Below are 19,793 nucleotides of genomic sequence, written 5' to 3' on the forward strand. Positions count from 1 at the left end.
TGGCAGCAAAAGTCTTCCCGTGGTCCCCTTAGCCTAAACTTTCATTTAATTCCAAAGGACACCTCATGCCACATGAAAGCATGACATTGCTCCTTGACAAAGTTTTGTAATCATGCTTGCAATAATGCATTAAAATAAGTGTATCTTTGAAATCATGCCACCTAGTGTCCCACTAGGATTTGATTCCCTCCTAGTAGCTATTTAAAAAGAAATATAAGAAAAGTATGAAAAATACATATAATATATATATATTGGAGTTTACCCTAGATATAGGATCTAGCTAGGGTGTGAGATGATAATGAGATAGTAAAAATAAAGAATCAATGCTTTTTGCCCCAAGTTAAAGAGGCGGAGCTATTGAGCTTTTCCCATAGTATTTTCTGATTGTAAAGTAAAGATAGGTTACCCTTGAGAAAAATAATAGGATGAGATAGAAGGCTTATTATTATACTTAAATATGCATATGTACATTATAGGAAAGATAATTATGCATCTAAAAAGTTACAAGATAGATCTTGTAGCATGCGTTCCCACTATGTACGTGTTTAGGGCACGACATCCACCCCCTCTAAACCTGCACATCCTCCGGTATGTGCCACATTATTTCTTTGTAAGATCAGCCCTCTTGTACATCTTCCTTGCTTTCTTCTTTACTGGATGATTCCAAATCTTCATCTTCACTTTGATCTTTACTTGTGGTTTGCTCTTCTTCCTTATCAACATCTTCTGGATCATTGTCTCCTCTTCTCTTAAACATTTTGATCCTTTTTCCTGCAATGGGAATCTTTACTTCTGTACCACCTAGTTCAGACAAGCTGTAAGTAGCATTTTCATGCACATGCTTTACAACATACGGTCCAAACCATCTTTTTGAAAACTTACGCATGACTGTGTGCTGGTTATCAAGTCTATTATCATACACCAAAACCCAGTCACCTTTGTCAATTGCTTTGCTCCTGAGTCGATGTCGCTTATCAAAGTAGTCCTTGTTTTTTAACCTTGCATTTTTGAGTCGTTCTTTTGCAACTTCAATGTCTCCAGGTCTTCTCTCTAGCTGCCTTATACGCAGTGCAAGGAGATCTTCCCTGCTAAGCCCCTCTTACCAAGGTAGTACATTCCATGTGGGAATTGTATCCTCAATCGGCATCACTGGCTTTTGACCATACATTAGCTCCGCAGGCATGTAGCCAATTACTGAGCTATGTGTTGTACGATCAACCCATAAAACATATGGTAATAGTTTTGGCCACTCCCCAACTCTTCCTTCACAAGCCTTGGCCAAAGATTTGATGATAGGAGGATGCCCTCTTTCACTCTTTCCATTGCCTTCAGGGTTGTAAGCTATAGTAAGAGAAAGCTTGATTCCTAATCTAGAAAAGAACTCCCTTGATTCTTCGGCATCCAGTTCACCTCTATCTGCAGTGATTTTTCCCACACAACCATAACGGCAAATCACCTCATCAAGAAGGAATTTGCACACAGCTTCTGTGGTTTTAGCTCTTAATGCTCTTCCTTCAACCTGGTTAGTTAGGTCCTCTCGTGCAAGAACCAAGTATCTCATCTGCCAGAGTCCTAGAGGCATTGTGACTAGATCCACAACCCATTTATAGTGCATGGCTAGTGGATATGTAGGGTGCAATCCATCACGATGTCGAACATTTGAATACACTTGACAAGTTACACATGTCTCTACAAACTGAGATACATCTTTATACATACCCTTCCACCAGTATTTTTCTTTCAACTTGGAGAAGGTTGCCCATACACCCCGGTGTCCAGCCCATAGACTCTCATGAAACTCTTGCATGAGCTTTACTTGAGTCTCTTTTTTACATATAACCCTTTGTGGTGTAACACCCTTTTGTTTAGGATGCTTCCACAAGTAACCATCACTCAAAAAGTACCCATATGCTTTCCTGCGTATCCTCTTGAATTCTTGTTCAAACCAATCATCCTGTTTTGTTAGAGTACTCAAGTAGCTTCCAATAAGAAGCCAATCACCTTCATAAAGCTCTTTCAAGAATGATTCAAGTAGATTAGTCATGCAGACATTGTTACCTTTGACATGAGAGATAGAATAGAACTTTGTGCCTACATCATCTCCCTCGTCAATCATTTGTGACTCATCTTCATACCTTGCCCTTGATAGCATATCTGCCACTGTATTGTCTTTACCTGCAATGTGCTTAAACTCAGGATTTAAGGACTTAATGTAGGCAATCCACCGCAACATAGCAATGTCTGGAGTTGAGTAGCTTGTAATCATCCCAAGAAGTGGTAGACAATCTGTTTCTACAACTACACATGCACCAATTAGGTACTCTTTCCCACTTTTCAAGGCTGTAACCATACCCCATAACTCTCTCTTTATCTTTGGATAGTTTCTTTGGCGAGCACTTAGCACCTTTGCTCCAAATCTTACCACATACCTGTGTCCTTCTTTGTCATCTTGCCCTATTGCCCATCCAATCCCTATAGGACTGGTGTCTACTGTCACAATTACTGGCCTTTGACACTCATAGTCTAACTTTCTCAAAGTTGTTGCTGACTAGAGAGCAACTCCTTTAGCTATTTCATGGATTTTACATGTGCTTCTGTCCATTTAAACTTATGATTCTTTCTAAGCAGCTGATAAAGAGGATCAGCTACATGTGCATAATGTGGAATCCAAATAACATAGAAGACACATGCTCCCAGAAACCTTCTAACCTCAGTGATGCTAGTGCACGTTTCTTTCATTCTTTGGATGGAATCTACCTTTGTTGGACAAGGTTTCCTACCATATGGCCCGTACATGTGCCCCACAATAAGCACTTCATTGACACCAAACATAGACTTTTTCCCTAACAATGTAAGATTCACTTCTTCCAACCTAGACAAAATTTTATCACAATCATTTATGTGATTTACCACAAACCTGCGACATCCCTTGAGATCCAAAGCTTCATCTTTGTCACTTTCTTCACATCCTTTGATAGGCAAATCATCAATGAAAGGCATTGTGATTTGAGGAATAAAGTCACGTAAGACCTTATTCATCCCATTCATCATATGTGCAATCGAGTTGGTTGCTCCCTATGGCAAGGTACACATCCTTACCAAACCCAAAGGTGTCCTCATGGTTGTCAAGTCTCTGCTTTCGATTGCAAGTTGAAATTGATCATACCCTGAGTAGAGATCCCCCATTGAGTAGATTGCCCTCCCTGCAAATGCCTCTAGAAACTCATCCACAATTGGACCTGTACCTACATTTCTAATTGTCACCTTGTTCATTGGTTGCATATCTTGGATGAAGTGTAGAGAACCATTCTTCTTCGGAACTGTGAACCACCTGTTTGAGTATGGAGAACAAGAAGGCTCCAAGATTCCCATTTTGATTTTCTCATTCAGTAGCTCTACTAACTTTGGCAAATGAGCCTTTGGAACCGGAATAGGCCGTAGATTCCAAGGCACATGAGGTATTGTGAAAATTACCATAGGAGCTACAATAGAAGGATCAATACATCCTATCTCATGTGGCTCAAATGAAAAAGCCTTACCATGCTTTGAAAGCATTTCTTTGAAGCACTTTGTATCCTCCTGTGTTAGAAACTCCTTGCGACCAATCTGCAAGTCTTGGAAAGACTCCTTTGTGAAGGTATGCCCAATCTTTTTAGGATTCCTCAAACTTGGTTGTAAAGAAGCCTGCTCAATCTTTTCCCTGTTGTTGGGTGGTAAGGTGAAGCTATTGGTTTCACCTTCTTTGCTACACTCTTGTATTTAGTTTCAACATGGACTTTTGGGCCAACTGTTTGGCTTTCTTTAAAGGCTTCTATTACTTGATACATTTCCATAGAGCAAACTTCCACAACTTCATTTTCAAGATGCAAATTAGACCCCATTATAGCATCAAGCTCACCCATTGTATCTACAAAAGAAACTTGTTCACACAAACCCAAAACATTTTCAGTAGGCTCTAGCAACCCACTCTTTTTCATGCCTATTTGTACATGATACACATATTGCCTCTCACATCTCTTCAAATCTTCAAGTTTTGTAAAACATACTGATCCATTCTTTGTTACCAAGGAGCTCGTTGAAAACGCTTCACCTATTTTTGGATCAGGAGAGACCCTTTTTCTTTCTGTACCACTGCAATCCCGCTTTACAATGGTACTTGGCCAAAACCCATCATTTCTCTATGATCATGAAACTCTTTGCTCACATTTGGTAGAGGATGTTCTCTGAGGTTGTCACGATTTCTTTCATGGTTCACACAAACTGTGAGAAATTGGACAGCTCGTTTACCATCTTTGCTACGTATCCTAGCATATGCTGAACCATCATCCATTACCTTTGTTTCCATTCGAACTCCCACAATGTAGGGCTGTCCAAGGATGAGATGATATGAAGATGTATCCTGTACAAAGAAGTTTTGGTCAATCTTTACATCACCTATTGTTACCTTCACACCTGGACATGCTGCATACAATTCACTGGATGAATTGTTTGCCACTTTTACCATCCAACCATGATCTGTGTCCATCGACCATTTGCACTTGTTGTAGAGACTCTTTGACATTATGTTTATTTCTGAACCATGGCCAATCAAGGCAACAAATGGCTCTTCAAGATCACCTACCTTGACCAAAGTTTCTGTAGTATCCCTTGCCCAATGACTTCGTGAATAGTAACTCCTAGGAATATTTTCAACTTCCTCATCATCATTTGAGAAATGCACTTGCTTCACTCTCCCACTAGATTGGTAGCATCCTACCACAGCTCCATCATTCTCCTTATTTTGCAGTTGCATCCCTTGTGTCTTTGAGGTTTCCCCTTCAACCTGTGGACGAGAAACTTCAGCAAGGGTTTGCCTCTTCCTCTTGATGATGTCAATGATCTCCTCATGGAATTCACGCTTTGCAATGCCAAGAACTTCTCCCAGAGTAAACTCAATCTTGCTATTCAAGATCCTTTCCTCCAAGACTTTCTTTAAATCTGTAGCAACCTCAATATCAGATTGTAGTTTATAAGTTGGGCCTTTTGTTTTACCTTTCGTTGGCTCTTTCTTCTTTCCTGTTGTAGACTCCTCCATGAGTACTTCAGGTGGAGATGCTCCTTGTGTTGAGGGTGTTTGAGAAGGCATTGAGTCGCTTCTTCCCCCACTTTTAGAAGCTCTTTTTGATGGTCCTTCATCAGCATTCTCACGTCTGCGCTTCTCTTCTACAATTGCCTCATTTTGTTGGCATTTTGTAATGTAGGCATGCACTGACAATGAGTCCACTGGATCATTCCATCCTGTTTCTAGACGTATGCAATAAGCTGCTTCATGTAGAATCTCTTTTGTAAGCTTTCCCTTTTCAACTAATTGCATGACATTTGGCCAAATTTGACCATGATGGTCACTCACCTCTTCATCACAAAAATGTTCAATTTTTACTCCAAAAGTAGTTGCCTCAATTGAAGAGGTGGCATGCTTAGTTGCCATATCTTCAACTAAGGTTTGCATTCCCCCCTTCCCAAAGTTAGTTCTCAAGGGTAGACCTATCTCTCTTAAGTAGATTTTACCATCCTTAAAAAAGACAACATCTTTTGACAAAGCATCACTAAAATCATCACAATCCCTTCTTACATGGTCTGTACTATCACACCAAATACATCTATTAACAAACCCTTCTTTGGGCTGTTGTCTTTGCCTACGAAGTGGCCCTGATGGTTGGCCTTTTTTTTCAATCTTTGCAAACTTCACCTTCAAGTCATGCATTCCCTTCACAAGCTCATCTAGCATGGACTCATCAAACTTAGGAGCGATAAAAGTAGGCTTTACCATTTTGTCAGAAGTTGAGGTGGAAGGACTTGTAGTGTTTACTACCATCTTGTCCCTTCTTCTTTGTCGTTTGGCAAGCAGTGAGACAGCACATTCAACCTCATTCCAGTCGGTCTTTAGTCCTTGCTCAGCATCTTTATCTTCAAGAAAAAGCTCCAAATTTTCTTGAAACTCTTTACCTGTAGCTTGTAAGAAAAGATATGTCTTCTCTGCATCTAGTGTGGCCCTTTCTGTCCTGGTGAATTGTGCATAGCGCCGCTCAAATTCCCTAAGTAGCTCTGTTATTGATAGTCCTTGCTTTGGCTTGACTACCCATTCTAAGAATATCCTTTTGGTCACTCTCTCAGAGTCCTCCATGAAATATTCCTCCTTTAAAGCTACTTTGAGTTCTTCCCAATTTCTCCCATGCCCATCTTTAATTACCCTAACATGCTCTCTAATTTCTGAAGCAAAAACTAGCTCAAAGCTTTGAATCATCTCACCTTCTGACACGCGATGCAGCTCCATCTCCTTCACATACTCGCGTAAGTACTTGGTTACATCTTTGCCATTGAACTGATCCATTCTATTGATGACTGCTTGTATGGCCTTCGTTGTTGAAATCTCCCTTCTTTCAGTGGCATGTTGTTGCTGCATGAACATTGCAAATGCTTGAAACATTTGCATTGTTGCTGGGTCAAAATGCATACCCTATTGCTCAGCATGATCACCCATGGTTACCCACAAAATCTCACCCTGACAGTTTCGCGTCGGGTTCACCAAAAATATGTTGAGAAATTTGCGGTCTTGCCAGGAAAGCACCGGGCTTATGGCTGTGAGAGTTTGTGAGAGAACTCAACAAAAACTATATGAAGGAGTTAAACCATAGATGCCATGAAGACTAGGGTTTGGAAAGAAGTGCAATCAAAGAAGACTCACTCTTTCTCTCTTGCACTCACACACACAAAGAAAGAACACAAAAGAGAATGTCAAAACAATACGAAAATGAAAACATCAAGGCTATGGTCATATCGTATCATGGGTAATATGAAAGGGTTAATAGATGAGTTAATGGAATTCAATCTTGGCTGACCAAATAGGCTACGAATTGTTCTTTGGAATTGTAGTTTTGTGCTTACCATAATATATATATTTTGTCTAGTGATTGGGATTAATTGTGTGTACAAATCCTCTTGGTTCATAGCAAGATAACTACGCTTACGTCAAAAGAAAAGTTTTAGTCTATGAGAGGTAGTATGATGGGATCCGGTGATAGAAGTATTTCATTAAGCCTTTCTGGGCCAAAGAGAAACACTATACGTTGTTGAAAGTGTATTTTACGACTAATCCATATGTTAATTCTAATAGATCGTACAGAGTGAAAGCGATAGAAATGATCATCATGTGGGTTGTTCATCTAGGATAATATGTAAGAAATGTAGATATGAGAGAAGTGAAAAAATGAGAAGTTTCCCTCCCAAGCCCTATTCTTGCCCGTAGGTAATAAGGATACTGCGGGGAGAGATGTACCTGTAGAAAAGAGAACCTAGAATTTGCAAAGAGGATGAATTACTAAGAATGAGAGAGATAGGTTTGCTTAAGGAGATGAGATTAGATACATATATATATGTTGGATTAGAGATGAAAAAGAAAACAACAAGAAATCAAGAAAACATCAATGTAGAACACATCTTACTTGACAAACCCTTCGGCACCATTATTGATGGAGAGAGAAGAAGAGTGGATAATTCCACTTTGATTGATACACCAAGTGCAAGACCTTCTTTGACTAGAGTTGATCTTCCAAGGTTAGCTTGTTGCAAGAATGGCTAGTCTCCCTCTAGGAGAAAGTGTAGGCTTGGGCTTATGCTAATGGCTAAGTACAATTAGGCATTACTACTCACTCCCTCAAGAATTCCTCTCATCAATGGCTTGAATGCTTGAGTTTCTTTCAAGGAAGAAGAGGTTCCCTTTTATAGGTGAAGGGAACCCCCAAGGGTTTACACAAGAAGAGAGGAGCCAGTGTGAATAGGAATTGGAAAAGTTGGAAATGAGCTGTCCCTGCATGATGTGGGCAGACTGGGATCCAGTATTTTGATCATATCTCCTCAACCGTGGCTCCAAATAAAAAATAAAAATATGGGCAAAAACTTCAACTCATTAGCTACGATTTTCATTTTAAAATCATTTTCCAACTCAGATTGGAACCTTGTGTAAAAAATTCATCAAAATAGGGTCCATTTCTGGCAGCAAAAGTCTTCCCGTGGTCCCCTTAGCCTAGACTTTCATTTAATTCCAAAGGACACCTCATGACACATGAAAGCATGACATTGCTCCTTGACAAAATTTTGTAATCATGCTTGCAATAATGCATTAAAATAAGTGTATCTTTGAAATCATGCCACCTAGTGTCCCACTAGGATTTGATTCCCTCCTAGTAGCTATTTAAAAAGAAATATAAGAAAAGTATAAAAAATACATATAATATATATATATTGGAGTTTACCCTAGATATAGGATCTAGCTAGGGTGTGAGATGATAATGAGATAGTAAAAATAAAGAATCAATGCTTTTTGCCCTAAGTTAAAGAGGCTGAGCTATTGATCGAGCTTTTCCCATAGTATTTTCTGATGGTAAAGTAAGGATAGGTTACCCTTGAGAAAAATAATAGGATGAGATAGAAGGCTTATTATTATACTTAAATATGCATATGTACATTATAGGAAAGATAATTATGTATCTAAAAAGTTACAAGATAGATCTTGTAGCATGCGTTCCCACTATGTACGTGTTACAGCACGACAACGGAGATTAGGACCACAGGGTAATAATCTCGTCTTTATTGGTCAATGACTATATATTAAAGTTCTTGAAGTCTGTGTGCACTTTTTAAGTCCGACAAAATCGGTGCGGAATTCTGAAAAACTTTCAACTAGAAAGTTGTAAATCGCAACATTTTGTGAAGGATATTGAGAACCAAGCTCAAAATCACTTGTTTACTCAGACACATTTCTGCTGCAAAACATAGCTAGAAATTTTGCAGCTTCATCACATTCTTTGCCACAACGTTGCAACGATGCAAGGTCTTCACTCCGGCTCTGATACCAATTGTTGATGAGTGCACAATGTGGAAGGGATGCAAGGGATGAGAGATTAAAGTTTAGAGAGAGAGAGAGAGAGGTGTTTTGGTGGAGCTTCTTTTCACACTATGTGTGAGCTCCTTATTGTTCTGTATCATCAATAACAAAGAATGAGATTATGGTAAGTGAGCGGTTATTCTATGATGGTATTGGTCTAATCGCCTTTATCCCCAACACTCACAAGATCGGAAAGCAAAATCCTTCTTATGTTATTACAATATCTCTCAAAAAAACACGTCATCTCCACCTATGTAAGGAAATCCTCATCTCCAATCTTCAACTCTTGTAGCGTCTCCTTAGTGATTAGTGCCTAGTGTTCTTAGGATCCCTAAAATTTGGAGGGTTAATGAGATTCCTTATCCATAATCTTCTTACTCCCTTCTATTAGAGGTGCAACCATAGGCCTCACCTTCTTTGGCATTATTTTGTATTCGATGTTCACATGTACATCATTTGCACCTTATAAATTCTCTTTGAAATGAATAAGGTATCAAATAAACTCACCCTCCACTTTGTGGCCTAAATTGAGCAAGAGCTTCAAGTTTTGCCATTGCATTCACAATAGAAACCTCTTCAAAGACTCTTGAGATAACGTCTTTAAGTGTCAGCAACTTACATCCCTATAAGTCCCTTTGAACCTTGCATATGTATTGACTTTCCCACTTGCATAAATTTTGGAATTTTGTTAAGAATCCTCAACCTCAAAGGCTAGACCCAAAAAACGTCTCTTGGTCATCAAGGTTGGCAAGAGCTTCCCCTTCGAGTACTCAAAAGAAATCTTGTCAAGGAATTCCCTTGTTACCTTTGGTACAGGATGATCTTGAATCTATGGTTCTAACATGATCAACACACTAGTGCTCTAACTATCATGCATTAATGCCCAAATTTCCCACTAGATGAATAATGTTGCCATACATATGTGATATTGATGTGTGTGAACACACTTAGGACCGTCGGGGTATATTTTCCCTCACTAGGAGGTTGTCCTCCCTGTGCATTGTATATACACCTAACACTCTAGGGCTAACTCATCTTTCTTTTGTGCTTCTACTCTTCTCAATCCACTCCGAAAGCAAAAATATGAAGGGTGATATTCTATCTAGTAGCATAAGTTAAATCTATCGGTGCACTTTTTCTCCGATACAAAATAACTACGAGCAGTTTAGTTTTCTTCTCTTTGTCAAAAGCTCCCACAACCAAAGACTCGATGTCTTCATAGCCTGCATGCACAACTTCGTGACATTCCTAGTGGTGAGCCCGATGCAAAAGAGTTGGGGTGGTAGTGATGATGACTACATTAGGAAATAGAGTTTTTTATCGGATTGAAGCAATTTTGGAGTATGGGGTGAAATGTATATGATGCTAATTATGAACGAGCCGTAAGTAAGTCGAGATGATTCAAACAAAGGATAGTGTGTATACAAGATTCGCTAAGGTTGGCACATGCCAGAGGATGTGCAAGTCTCAAGGGGGTGGATATCGTGTTGTGGCACGTCCAGAGTGCGAATATGGGGCACAATATCATCTTCATAGTTATTCATGTGTGGGATAAATGCTACGCATAACCATTCTCATTTACCAATGGTTGCTAGTATGTAAATATTCTCTTGTAATGCGACATATTATTCTTCTAAAGTGTACACATCTGTAATGCTTCAAGGTTGCTGGCCATTAACCTTGTCCTCGTGATATGTGCCATAATTGGTATCCCATGTGGGGACACATGATGAGAGGGATCGACTGGCTGGTACGACGAGTACTGGGGAGCGGCATGGGGGGATATGGAGAGCTCAGGTTGCACCTACTACTAGGTGCCAACTCTAAGGTGGTTACTTCAGGCCGAGGAGGAGCGATTGGGGAGCTTGAGTGATGTGAGGGGCAAGAAATCACCTTCCCACTTCTACTGTGCTCAATCCACTCTAAAAGCAGGAAGATGAAGGGTGATATTCTCTCTAGTAGCATAAGTTAAATCTATCTGACGCTTTTTCTTTGATACAAAATAACTACGAGTAGTTTAGTCTTCTTCTCTTTGTCAAGAGCTCAAGCAACCAGAGATCTGCGATCTTCCCAGCCTGCGTGCACAACTTCATGACAATGTTCCCCCCCCCACCCCCACCCCCAAATCCTTCAGAGGTTCTTACGATTCTCCTTATTAGAGAGGTAGAAGAAAATTTGGCGCACTAATGGATGTCATCTTTTAATCAATAGTTATGAAATGCAAGAGGTACCTTTGCCTTCCATAAGCCAAGCCTAGTATGAACCTTTTGACTCTAGATTTTCTACCTATAACGAGTCTTAGGTGCAAGTTTTATTGGCAGCTATATCCAGCGTGAATGAATTTCTATATTGTATCTACGTTTTGTCCCAAGTTCACTAATTCTACCCAAGTTTACAAAGCCTATGCAGGTTGGCCCTCACATTTATCTCGATCATTGATTTTGCATTTTTTACTGTAGGAGGGGGTGTGATGAAGTTTATGTTTATCAACCATGGAATTTTCTCACATCGTTGAGCACAAGGCATGATCTACCTCACGACAAAGCTATGAGACATGAATTCGAAGGGAGTAACCATGCACAAGAAGATTTAGAAATTTTCTCATGTCGGAAAACGGAGTCTTTCTCAGTGTTTTTCATATAATGCATAACATCATGAGCTTCTGCTCGAGAGGCACCGCATACCTAGCTAGGTACGATTGGGGGCAGGGGACTGCCGGCCCCCCCACCGGGCCGGCGGTCCCCTGCCCCCAATCGTACCTAGCTAGGTATGCGGCGCCTCCCTCACAGAAGCTCATGATGTTGAGGTAAGTCACAATGTGGGAAATATTGTGAGAATTTGTCCAAAACTTCTTGTGATGGATCTCACCAAGTCAAGGGCATGTGCGACATGCCATACTTAAGGTGACATGATGAAACATGAATCCAGAGGCAGTAAGAGATCATGAATTCTGTTGGCTATTTTGGAAGCCTTCCCCCTGTAGCATGTGGGCCCACCCCCTTCTGCGCTTCTCTCGTTTATCCCCTTGTGTATCTACTACATGACTTGTCAACCCTCTCCGGCTACTATGATGCAATTTTTTGATTCTCCTCTAATATAATTCAGCGCACTTATGGTAAAAAAAAAGAGAGAGTAAGAGCATTGTCACACCTAGTGGTTGAGGGGGGTACATGTGTACGAAAAATTTGCCATGACACAAGATTGTATTCAATGGTTAGAGGGGCTAGAGTATGTGCTATAGGCGCTACAATTTTTTTGAAAATGGTGAATACTTGGAGCGCCTATCGCTTGTGTAATCCTCTCAGCTCCGAATCAAAGACCTTATTTAAGGTTGAATGTGAGTGACTACAAGGAATCTCTTGTTGATGGGAGCTAGTTCACATGGAGCTCACGTTGCACACTTATTTGCATCCAGCACCCAACAACTTTTTTGTTCACGCAAGGACGAGCCAAAAGCTGCCAGTGTCATGCGTGACCTGAAAAAGGAGAATTATTTTTTGTTTTAGTGCTCGAGCATATAAAAAAATAGCATTTCTACATAAAATCCTTTGTCCTCTTTTGCGGTTTCATGCTCGCTCCACCTCTTGAGCAAGAATTAGAACAAAAATTGGTTGCAAGGAGTTACGAAGAAACCTCTCACACGAGCCTAAAATGTTTGCAGTTGGTTGGCAACTAGTTGCAAACAAAACAACCATGTGAATTGCGTCTTATGTGCTCTATAGTGCCTGGGGGATTGCGTGAGAGACCCTATAAGCAGTGGGTGGGATGGGGCTCTGAGTTGTAACCATGTAACTCAGAGAAGATTGGACATACCGTACACATCGGCGCAACAATAATGGAGGACGAGTCTCGCAAGGTCAAGCACGCGCCTTTTTAGACCAAGTGAGACCCTCAGGACTATATAACACATAGCATTTAAGGAGGGGGGGTAAGGGGATCAATGGCAGGGAACTGGATTGGGGCTTATCGAGGGGATCTGGACCGTGCATACCTGTAAAAACTAAACCTGGACAGCGGGGGGGCTGGGCATGCTGGCCAAATTCAAGCGGGATAAGGCTGAGGGAAGTGCCATGTCATCAGGGTGGAAATTTGAATTTGGGACGCTTTTCAGGGGGGTCGACAGGCAGGGAGGCCACGCTGTTGGGGTTTGGGCAGAGAGGCCACGCATTATCTCTGAGAGGCAGGAGGGTAGAGGGAAGAAACCGCCACAGGTATGGAGAGCAGACAAATGCTGGACCTCAATGTACCTTGGGAGGCAAAACAAGTTATGCAGTCCATTGACCTAAACGTAACCTGAAAGGCAGAGGGAGATCAAGGGATGCCGGGTAGGATGGAGGCACGATTGGATGCTTTCGAGGATGGGGAGAAACAAAAGCAATATCGTATATTTGATTTGAATGAGGAGTTGGAGGAAGGCAGCTCGTCATCAACAGGCTCAAGTAGTGCTTCCATGGAATCAGGATCCCATTCTAGTGGTGGTGACCAAGTAAAGGAGTTTACCGAATTCCCTTCAACCTTCCTTGCAGATTCAATCCATAGGAGGAAACCCGTGACCCAATCTTTTGACCCAGAGTTGCATGCTTCTCACCATTTCTTTAGCTTTTCTCGGGAGAGCTATGACCTTATGCTATTAGATCTTCAAGGGATTTGTAAGCCAACATTGGGTATGCTGCACAATGTCGGCATGCATGATGTAAAACGGTGGAACAAGATGAAGGACAATCTTGTGATCCGAGGATCCCCTCGGCATGGATCAGTTAGGATCTTCTTGAAGGGTCTCCCTCCCAGAGCCATTGCACCAAAGGAGGAGTGGACAACCATTACAGAACAATGTCATGTCGACCAGCAAGGGGCTCATTTGAGCATGTTGGAAACTATGAATCAGATGAAAATTGCATGGTGCACAGATATCAAAAGGCATGGCATACCTACTTCATTCATTAGAGATGTGGTAAAAAATTGTCAGGTATGTAAGAAGGATCCTATCCTCCAATCTGAATCGCTTATGTTTCAGAAGGTTGGAGGGAAGGGCAATGCCGGTGAGAAAACTCCAAGTGAAAAAATTATTACAGATAGATTTCATGTGTGTGATGTGCTGGAGAGTATTATGATAAATCATAAAGTCAGGCTTGTTAAGATAAGATCAGCCAAGGTAGGCGAAGGAAAGGTAGAGGACTACTATGTCTGTCATCGTGGTGGTTCAAGAAGGCATCATGGAGAAAACAAGCGTAGAGAGAGGAAAACGAAGAAGTGTGGTTGTCCTTTCAAGGCACAGGTGCAATTCAGTGAGGGAGTTCATGAGGTCACGATTTTGCTTCGTGCTACGCATGAGGGCCATGTTCCTGGCTCTCGAGCTGACTTATATCAGCTACCTGTTCATCCAAGTGTGCTTCAATGTTGCATGGAGGATTATTTTGATGTTGGAACATGTCGCCATGTTGCCAAAATGTCAGTTTCAAAAGAAAACTTCCACAAGCAACGAGCATCCTTGTTAGATCGCACAACTTTTCGATTCTTCATGATCTCAAAGGAGGTCCAACAGTTGGCATATAGCCTACGGCATGAAGGTAGCAAGATAATTTTCTTTTCCTGTCACCCCTTTAATTACTTAACCATTTTGTTTTTTCTAGGTCGTGCATCTGGGAATGATTGGTCTGCAATGTACATGGAGGCTCTAAAGTTACAAGCCGCAGGGAAGGTACTTTGGAGTGCCCTATCTTCATTTTTATGTTTTCCTTTTTCTTATGTTCTTATTTAGTTGCTTATTGCTTTTGAAAGGTCGCATATGTGCAACCATACAATCCAAATGCTTTGCAAGACGTCAACAAGCTGTTTGTCGTCATCATTCAAGATGATTGGATGCTTCAGATGTGTATTCGATTCTCACAACATAATGCATGGGCCGTGGACAGCACATTCAAGACAAACGTTTATGGGTTGCCATTGTATGCAGCTGTTTTGCCAAATCAAAATAGTACAGGGATTCCTTTGTGGTTGATGATGTGCACAAGTGACCCTGGGACATGTCAAGAGAGCGTTGCCCTTGAATTGACGATCCGGATGATATTCTCGAGAATGGGCAGCATACGACCGAATGCAATTGTGATAGAAAAATGTCCCCAAGAATTGAATGCCATCTTGAGTGCCGTCAAAGATGATCCTGCTTGTTGGGCTGAACAGAGTGAAGGACAACAAGTCCAAGTAGCATGTCATGTCCTGGTTTGTTGGTTTCATGTCAAAAAGGCTTGGGTGGAGAACCTTTTGCCGCAAGTGCCAAGACACATGCAAGACCATGTTTATTCTTCAATGTGTAACTTGATGCACTTCAGCTCCGAGGACGACTTTGAAGATCGCTTTCAGCACCTCTTGCTAGACTACTCCAATCATGCAAATATTCAACGTTATGTCTCCAATGGATGGTGCTCGAAGTCATGTGTATGGCGTGAACGCTGGCCGAAGTTTGGACGTCTTTTTCCCCATGGCAATGTGGACACAACGAATTTGGTGGAAAGACTATGGCAATATGTCAAGTATACTCTCTTGGATGCGAGGATAAATAGGCCAGCCTTGGATCTACTACATGCACTTGTTGGCAATGCGAGGAGTGGAAGCTGGATGGGAGGAACTCTCTTGGAGTTCTTCAAGAAAAATCAAGAGCTAGGTGAGCTATTGTCCCACTCCTTGGACTTTCTCTTCGATCTACCTCTTAGTAAAGTTCATTGCATGTTCATTGACAGCGGATTCTGGACGATTTGCTGTGTATGGTTCAAGCAAGAGTGCAACAAAGGCACTAGCTGCTAGGGAGAAGCTATGTCAACGATACAAGACTAATCCTGAAACTCTTCAGGTGGTGAACGAATCTACATTACTCTTCAAGATTCAAAGCATGACATCAGACTCTTGGTACCATGTGAGCTTGCAATCCTCGTACTGTGATTGCCCAGAGTGGTCCTCCTCCCAATGCAAGCATCTATATGGGCTTCGATTAATACTTCAAAGCTATTTTCCAATGCTTCATGACATCAGACTCTTGGTACCATGTGAGCATGCAATCCTCGTACTGTGATTGCCCAGAGTGGTCCTCCTCCCAATGCAAGCATCTATATGGGCTTCGGTTAATACTTCAAAGCTATTTTCCAATGCTTCATGAAATTTTACCTATTGTGGATAGCGTGCATGCAATGGCTGACCTTGCAACCAGCGATGGAATGCAACAATGTGCCCCAAGTCTTTGAAACAAGGAGTGGATGTGATGACAAAGCACTGGATACTGATATGAATGGTATTGGACCATACTTGCAACAGGTTGACATGGAGATAGTCAATTGTATCGACAAATCTAGGGAGTTCTTGCGACAATTGGCTGATGTATTACCGCAGTGGACATTGCAGCAAAAGGAGGTTGCTCTGAAGAAATTAAAGATCTCTATGGAGAACTTGGAGAATCTCCATGAGCCAGAGGAGATCAGCTTGCCAAGAAAGGGTAGCATCAAACAAATCCAGGCAAATGTCACACAAACACGGCTTGGGCATGGCAGGCTATCGTGTATCATTGATGGCATAGGTGAGGTGGTTGAAGGTTGTCCAGAACCAGCAAAAAAAACTAGAAACACAGGTTCCTTGAAACGTAAGCACCAATGAGGGCGAAATCGAGTGCGCTTTGAGAAATGGCGACGTGTTAATTGCCGGCATTGTTGTAGCAAAACCCTTCTTGTTGATGGCTCAAATATAGTATGTTTCCATACATGCCATGCTTTGCTCCCTCTATCTCAGAAGCACTTGTCTGCAAATTCAACTTCCCAGATCATGAACCACCTTGTACAGTTATGGGATGGTGAGAACCCGGCCAATGGTTCTATCATAGCATGTGACCACGAGGTATCGCATATTGATTGTGAACGACATCTCACTGTGAAGCTTGATGATGGTCGGATATATGAGAAGATCTATGCCTCGCAGACATGAATTACTTTTATATGACTTGCGTGCGGTTTAGGGTCATCCTTATATGTCATGCCTCATTGGAACTTTGCAAGCTATGTATGTTTTGTGAACATGACTTGGACAATTGCAATATATTTGTTTTTGGAACAATTAGATTGATATGATGTGGTCCCCAAGAAGCTAGGCTAGTTTGTAGATATCCTAAAGTTCATTTGGGTTGTCTTAATCTGGTTGTTTGTTCTTTATCACTCGTAAGTGGTCGCAACAATGAAGTGTTGTCTCTTTGATATCACCAGCAAAATGAAACCATAATGCATCAACACAAGCCTTTTGCCAGGTGGTTGACAACAAGCTCATGGGCCGAGTTTTCTCTGGCTTTTCCCAGGTCCTGCATCTCTATATAGGGCTATAGGTTGAGCCCAAAAGGGTCATGCTTAAGCTGATCTTGATGGAGATTTTTCTAGGTTTAGGATGCGTGCACATCAGCCATGTACATATGCTTTTACCAATTCTGGGATTCTGATTTTTGCTCTCGCTCTTGCTAGGTCTTGCATCTTCCAGATCAGCCTTAGAAGAAGGGTCCTTATAGTTTCCATCCATACATAATGGGACCTTGCCATAATCTCGGACATGACCATAAACTGATTGCCAAAAGCTCACACACCCAGCATGACTTCACCATAAACACACACACATTCAGCATGACACTAAAAACAAACCTCGCCATAATCTGGGACATGACTGAAAGCTCACACACATTCAGCATGACACTAAAAACAAACCTCGCCATAATGCCCTAAACGTAGGGTCGGCACAAACAACACCAATCGAACCTCGCCATACTCTGGGACATGACTAAAATCTCACACACATTCAGCATGACACTAAAAATAAACCTCACCATAATGCCCTAAACGTAGGGTCGGCACAAACAACACCAATCTAACCTCGCCATACTCTGGGACATGACTGAAATCTCACACACATTCAGCATGACACTAAAAACAAACCTCGCCATAATGCCCTAAACGTAGGGTCGGCACAAACACCAATCGAACCTCACCATACTCTGGGACATGACTGAAAGCTCGCACACATTCAACATGACACTAAAAACAAACCTCACCATAATGCCCTAAACGTAGGGACGGCACAAACACCAATCGAACCTCGCCATACTCTCGGACATGACTGAAAGCTCACACACATTCAGCATGACACTAAAAACAAACCTCGCCATAATGCCCTAAACGTAGGGTCGGCACAAACACCAATCGAATCTCGCCATACTCTGGGACATGACTGAAAGCTCACACACATTCAGCATGACACTAAAAACAAACCTCGCCATAATGCCCTAAACGTAGGGTCAGCACAAACACCAATTGAACCTCGCCATACTCTGGGACATGACTGAAAGCTCACACACATTCAGCATGACACTAAAAACAAACCTCGCCATAATGCCCTAAACGTAGGGTCGGCACAAACACCAATCGAACCTCGCCATACTCTGGGACATGACCATAAATTGATTGGCGAAAGCTCACACACACCCAGCATGACACTAAAAACAAACCTCGCCATAATGCCCTAAACGTAGGGTCGACACAAACACCACCAATCGGACCTCGCCATAATCTCAGACATGACCATAAACTGATTGTCAAACACACCCAGCTGGCATGACTTCACCATAAACACACACAAAAACAAATCTCGCCATAATGCCATAAATGTAGAGTCAGCACAAACCATAACATCAAATTGATCAAGCCGGTTTAGGGTTACATGATCAGTTATAGGAGACTCGAAATAGACTGCAACGGTACAAACACCAATCGGACCATAATGCCATAAACCTAGAGTCGCTCGGCACAAACACCAATTGGACCTCGCCATAATGCCATAAACCTAGATTCACCATAATGTCAAATTGATCGAGCCATTTGTATTACATGATCACTAATATACACATAAACATTGGCTTATCAGAGAGTACATATAATAACTAAACCCGGACGAAGCCATAAACTTGCATACAGAAATAAAAATGGCCCAACAACCATACATCCGATCACTAAACCCGGACGAAGCCATAAACTTGCATACAGAAATAAAAATGGCCCAACAACCATACATCCGATCACTAAACCCGGACGAAGCCATAAACCTGCATACAAAAATAAAAATGGCCCAACAACCATACATCCGATCACTAAACCCGGATGAAGCCATAAAACATACATGGCTCTCAGACATAGCCATAAACCAACCCAAACCCGAGCACCTATTATAGATCCATATATAAACGTGAAACATTGCACCAAAAGCTCGTCACAAAGGACAATGCACCACAAACTGGGAACACATTACAAAACCTCGCCATAAACATACATAATCAGGGAGTCGCCTTAGACAGAATCGGACCTTGCCATAAATTTTACTCAACAGGAAATAAAAATCAAACATCACCATAAATAATAATTTAGCTGGACTACATGCATGTCTAGAAATGGATGAGGAATCGGGGTTCGATCGAGCTCAAGCATAAAACTCTGATACATGCCGCTTACACCATAAACACTAAACCCAGACGTGGAAATAAACCTGCAAACAGAAATAAAAATGGCCACTAGCCCCACATGGAACTAAACGCGGACGTAGCCAAAAACCTGCAAACATAAATAAACCCAGACATAACCATAAACCTGCTTGTATACATAAACATGGCCACTTCCCACATACATCAAACATAGTCCTGAACCTGCACATAGACAAAATATGGATCTCGGACATGGCTAGCCGCCATAAACAAGCCCACATAAACATAGTCAGTAGCCAATGATTTTCTTTCTTTGAACCAATATTGCAGCATAAAACTCGCCATACATACTTTATCGACACAAACCCTGGACATTACATG

The 19,793-nt window shown here is 41.6% G+C and overlaps 1 protein-coding gene across 1 annotated transcript; it reads left to right on the top strand.

Moving 5' to 3' along the window:
- Nucleotides 1-13,136: 13,136 nt before the first annotated feature.
- On the top strand, nucleotides 13,137-15,989 carry LOC147442315 (uncharacterized). Its single transcript, XM_086529357.1, has 4 exons — nucleotides 13,137-13,962; nucleotides 14,554-14,621; nucleotides 14,702-15,584; nucleotides 15,661-15,989. The coding sequence occupies exons 1-4, from the start codon at nucleotides 13,242-13,244 to the stop codon at nucleotides 15,987-15,989; spliced, it is 2,001 nt and encodes a 666-aa protein (XP_086385483.1). The 5' UTR covers nucleotides 13,137-13,241.
- The last annotated feature ends 3,804 nt before the right edge of the window (nucleotides 15,990-19,793 follow it).

Source organism: Adiantum capillus-veneris, chromosome 14 (genome assembly GCF_014529385.1).
Source record: "Adiantum capillus-veneris isolate H3 chromosome 14, ASM1452938v2, whole genome shotgun sequence".
NCBI lineage: Eukaryota > Viridiplantae > Streptophyta > Polypodiopsida > Polypodiales > Pteridaceae > Adiantum > Adiantum capillus-veneris.

What these genes read in the sequence shown, in the direction of transcription:
- LOC147442315 (XM_086529357.1), top strand. Translation starts at nt 13,242, where the DNA reads ATGCCGGGTAGGATGGAGGCACGATTGGATGCTTTCGAGGATGGGGAG. An exon ending in TGGAGGGAAGGGCAATGCCG is followed by an intron (nt 13,963 to 14,553) that starts GTGAGAAAACTC and finishes TGTTTTTTCTAG; the next exon opens with GTCGTGCATCTGGGAATGAT. An exon ending in AGTTACAAGCCGCAGGGAAG is followed by an intron (nt 14,622 to 14,701) that starts GTACTTTGGAGT and finishes TGCTTTTGAAAG; the next exon opens with GTCGCATATGTGCAACCATA.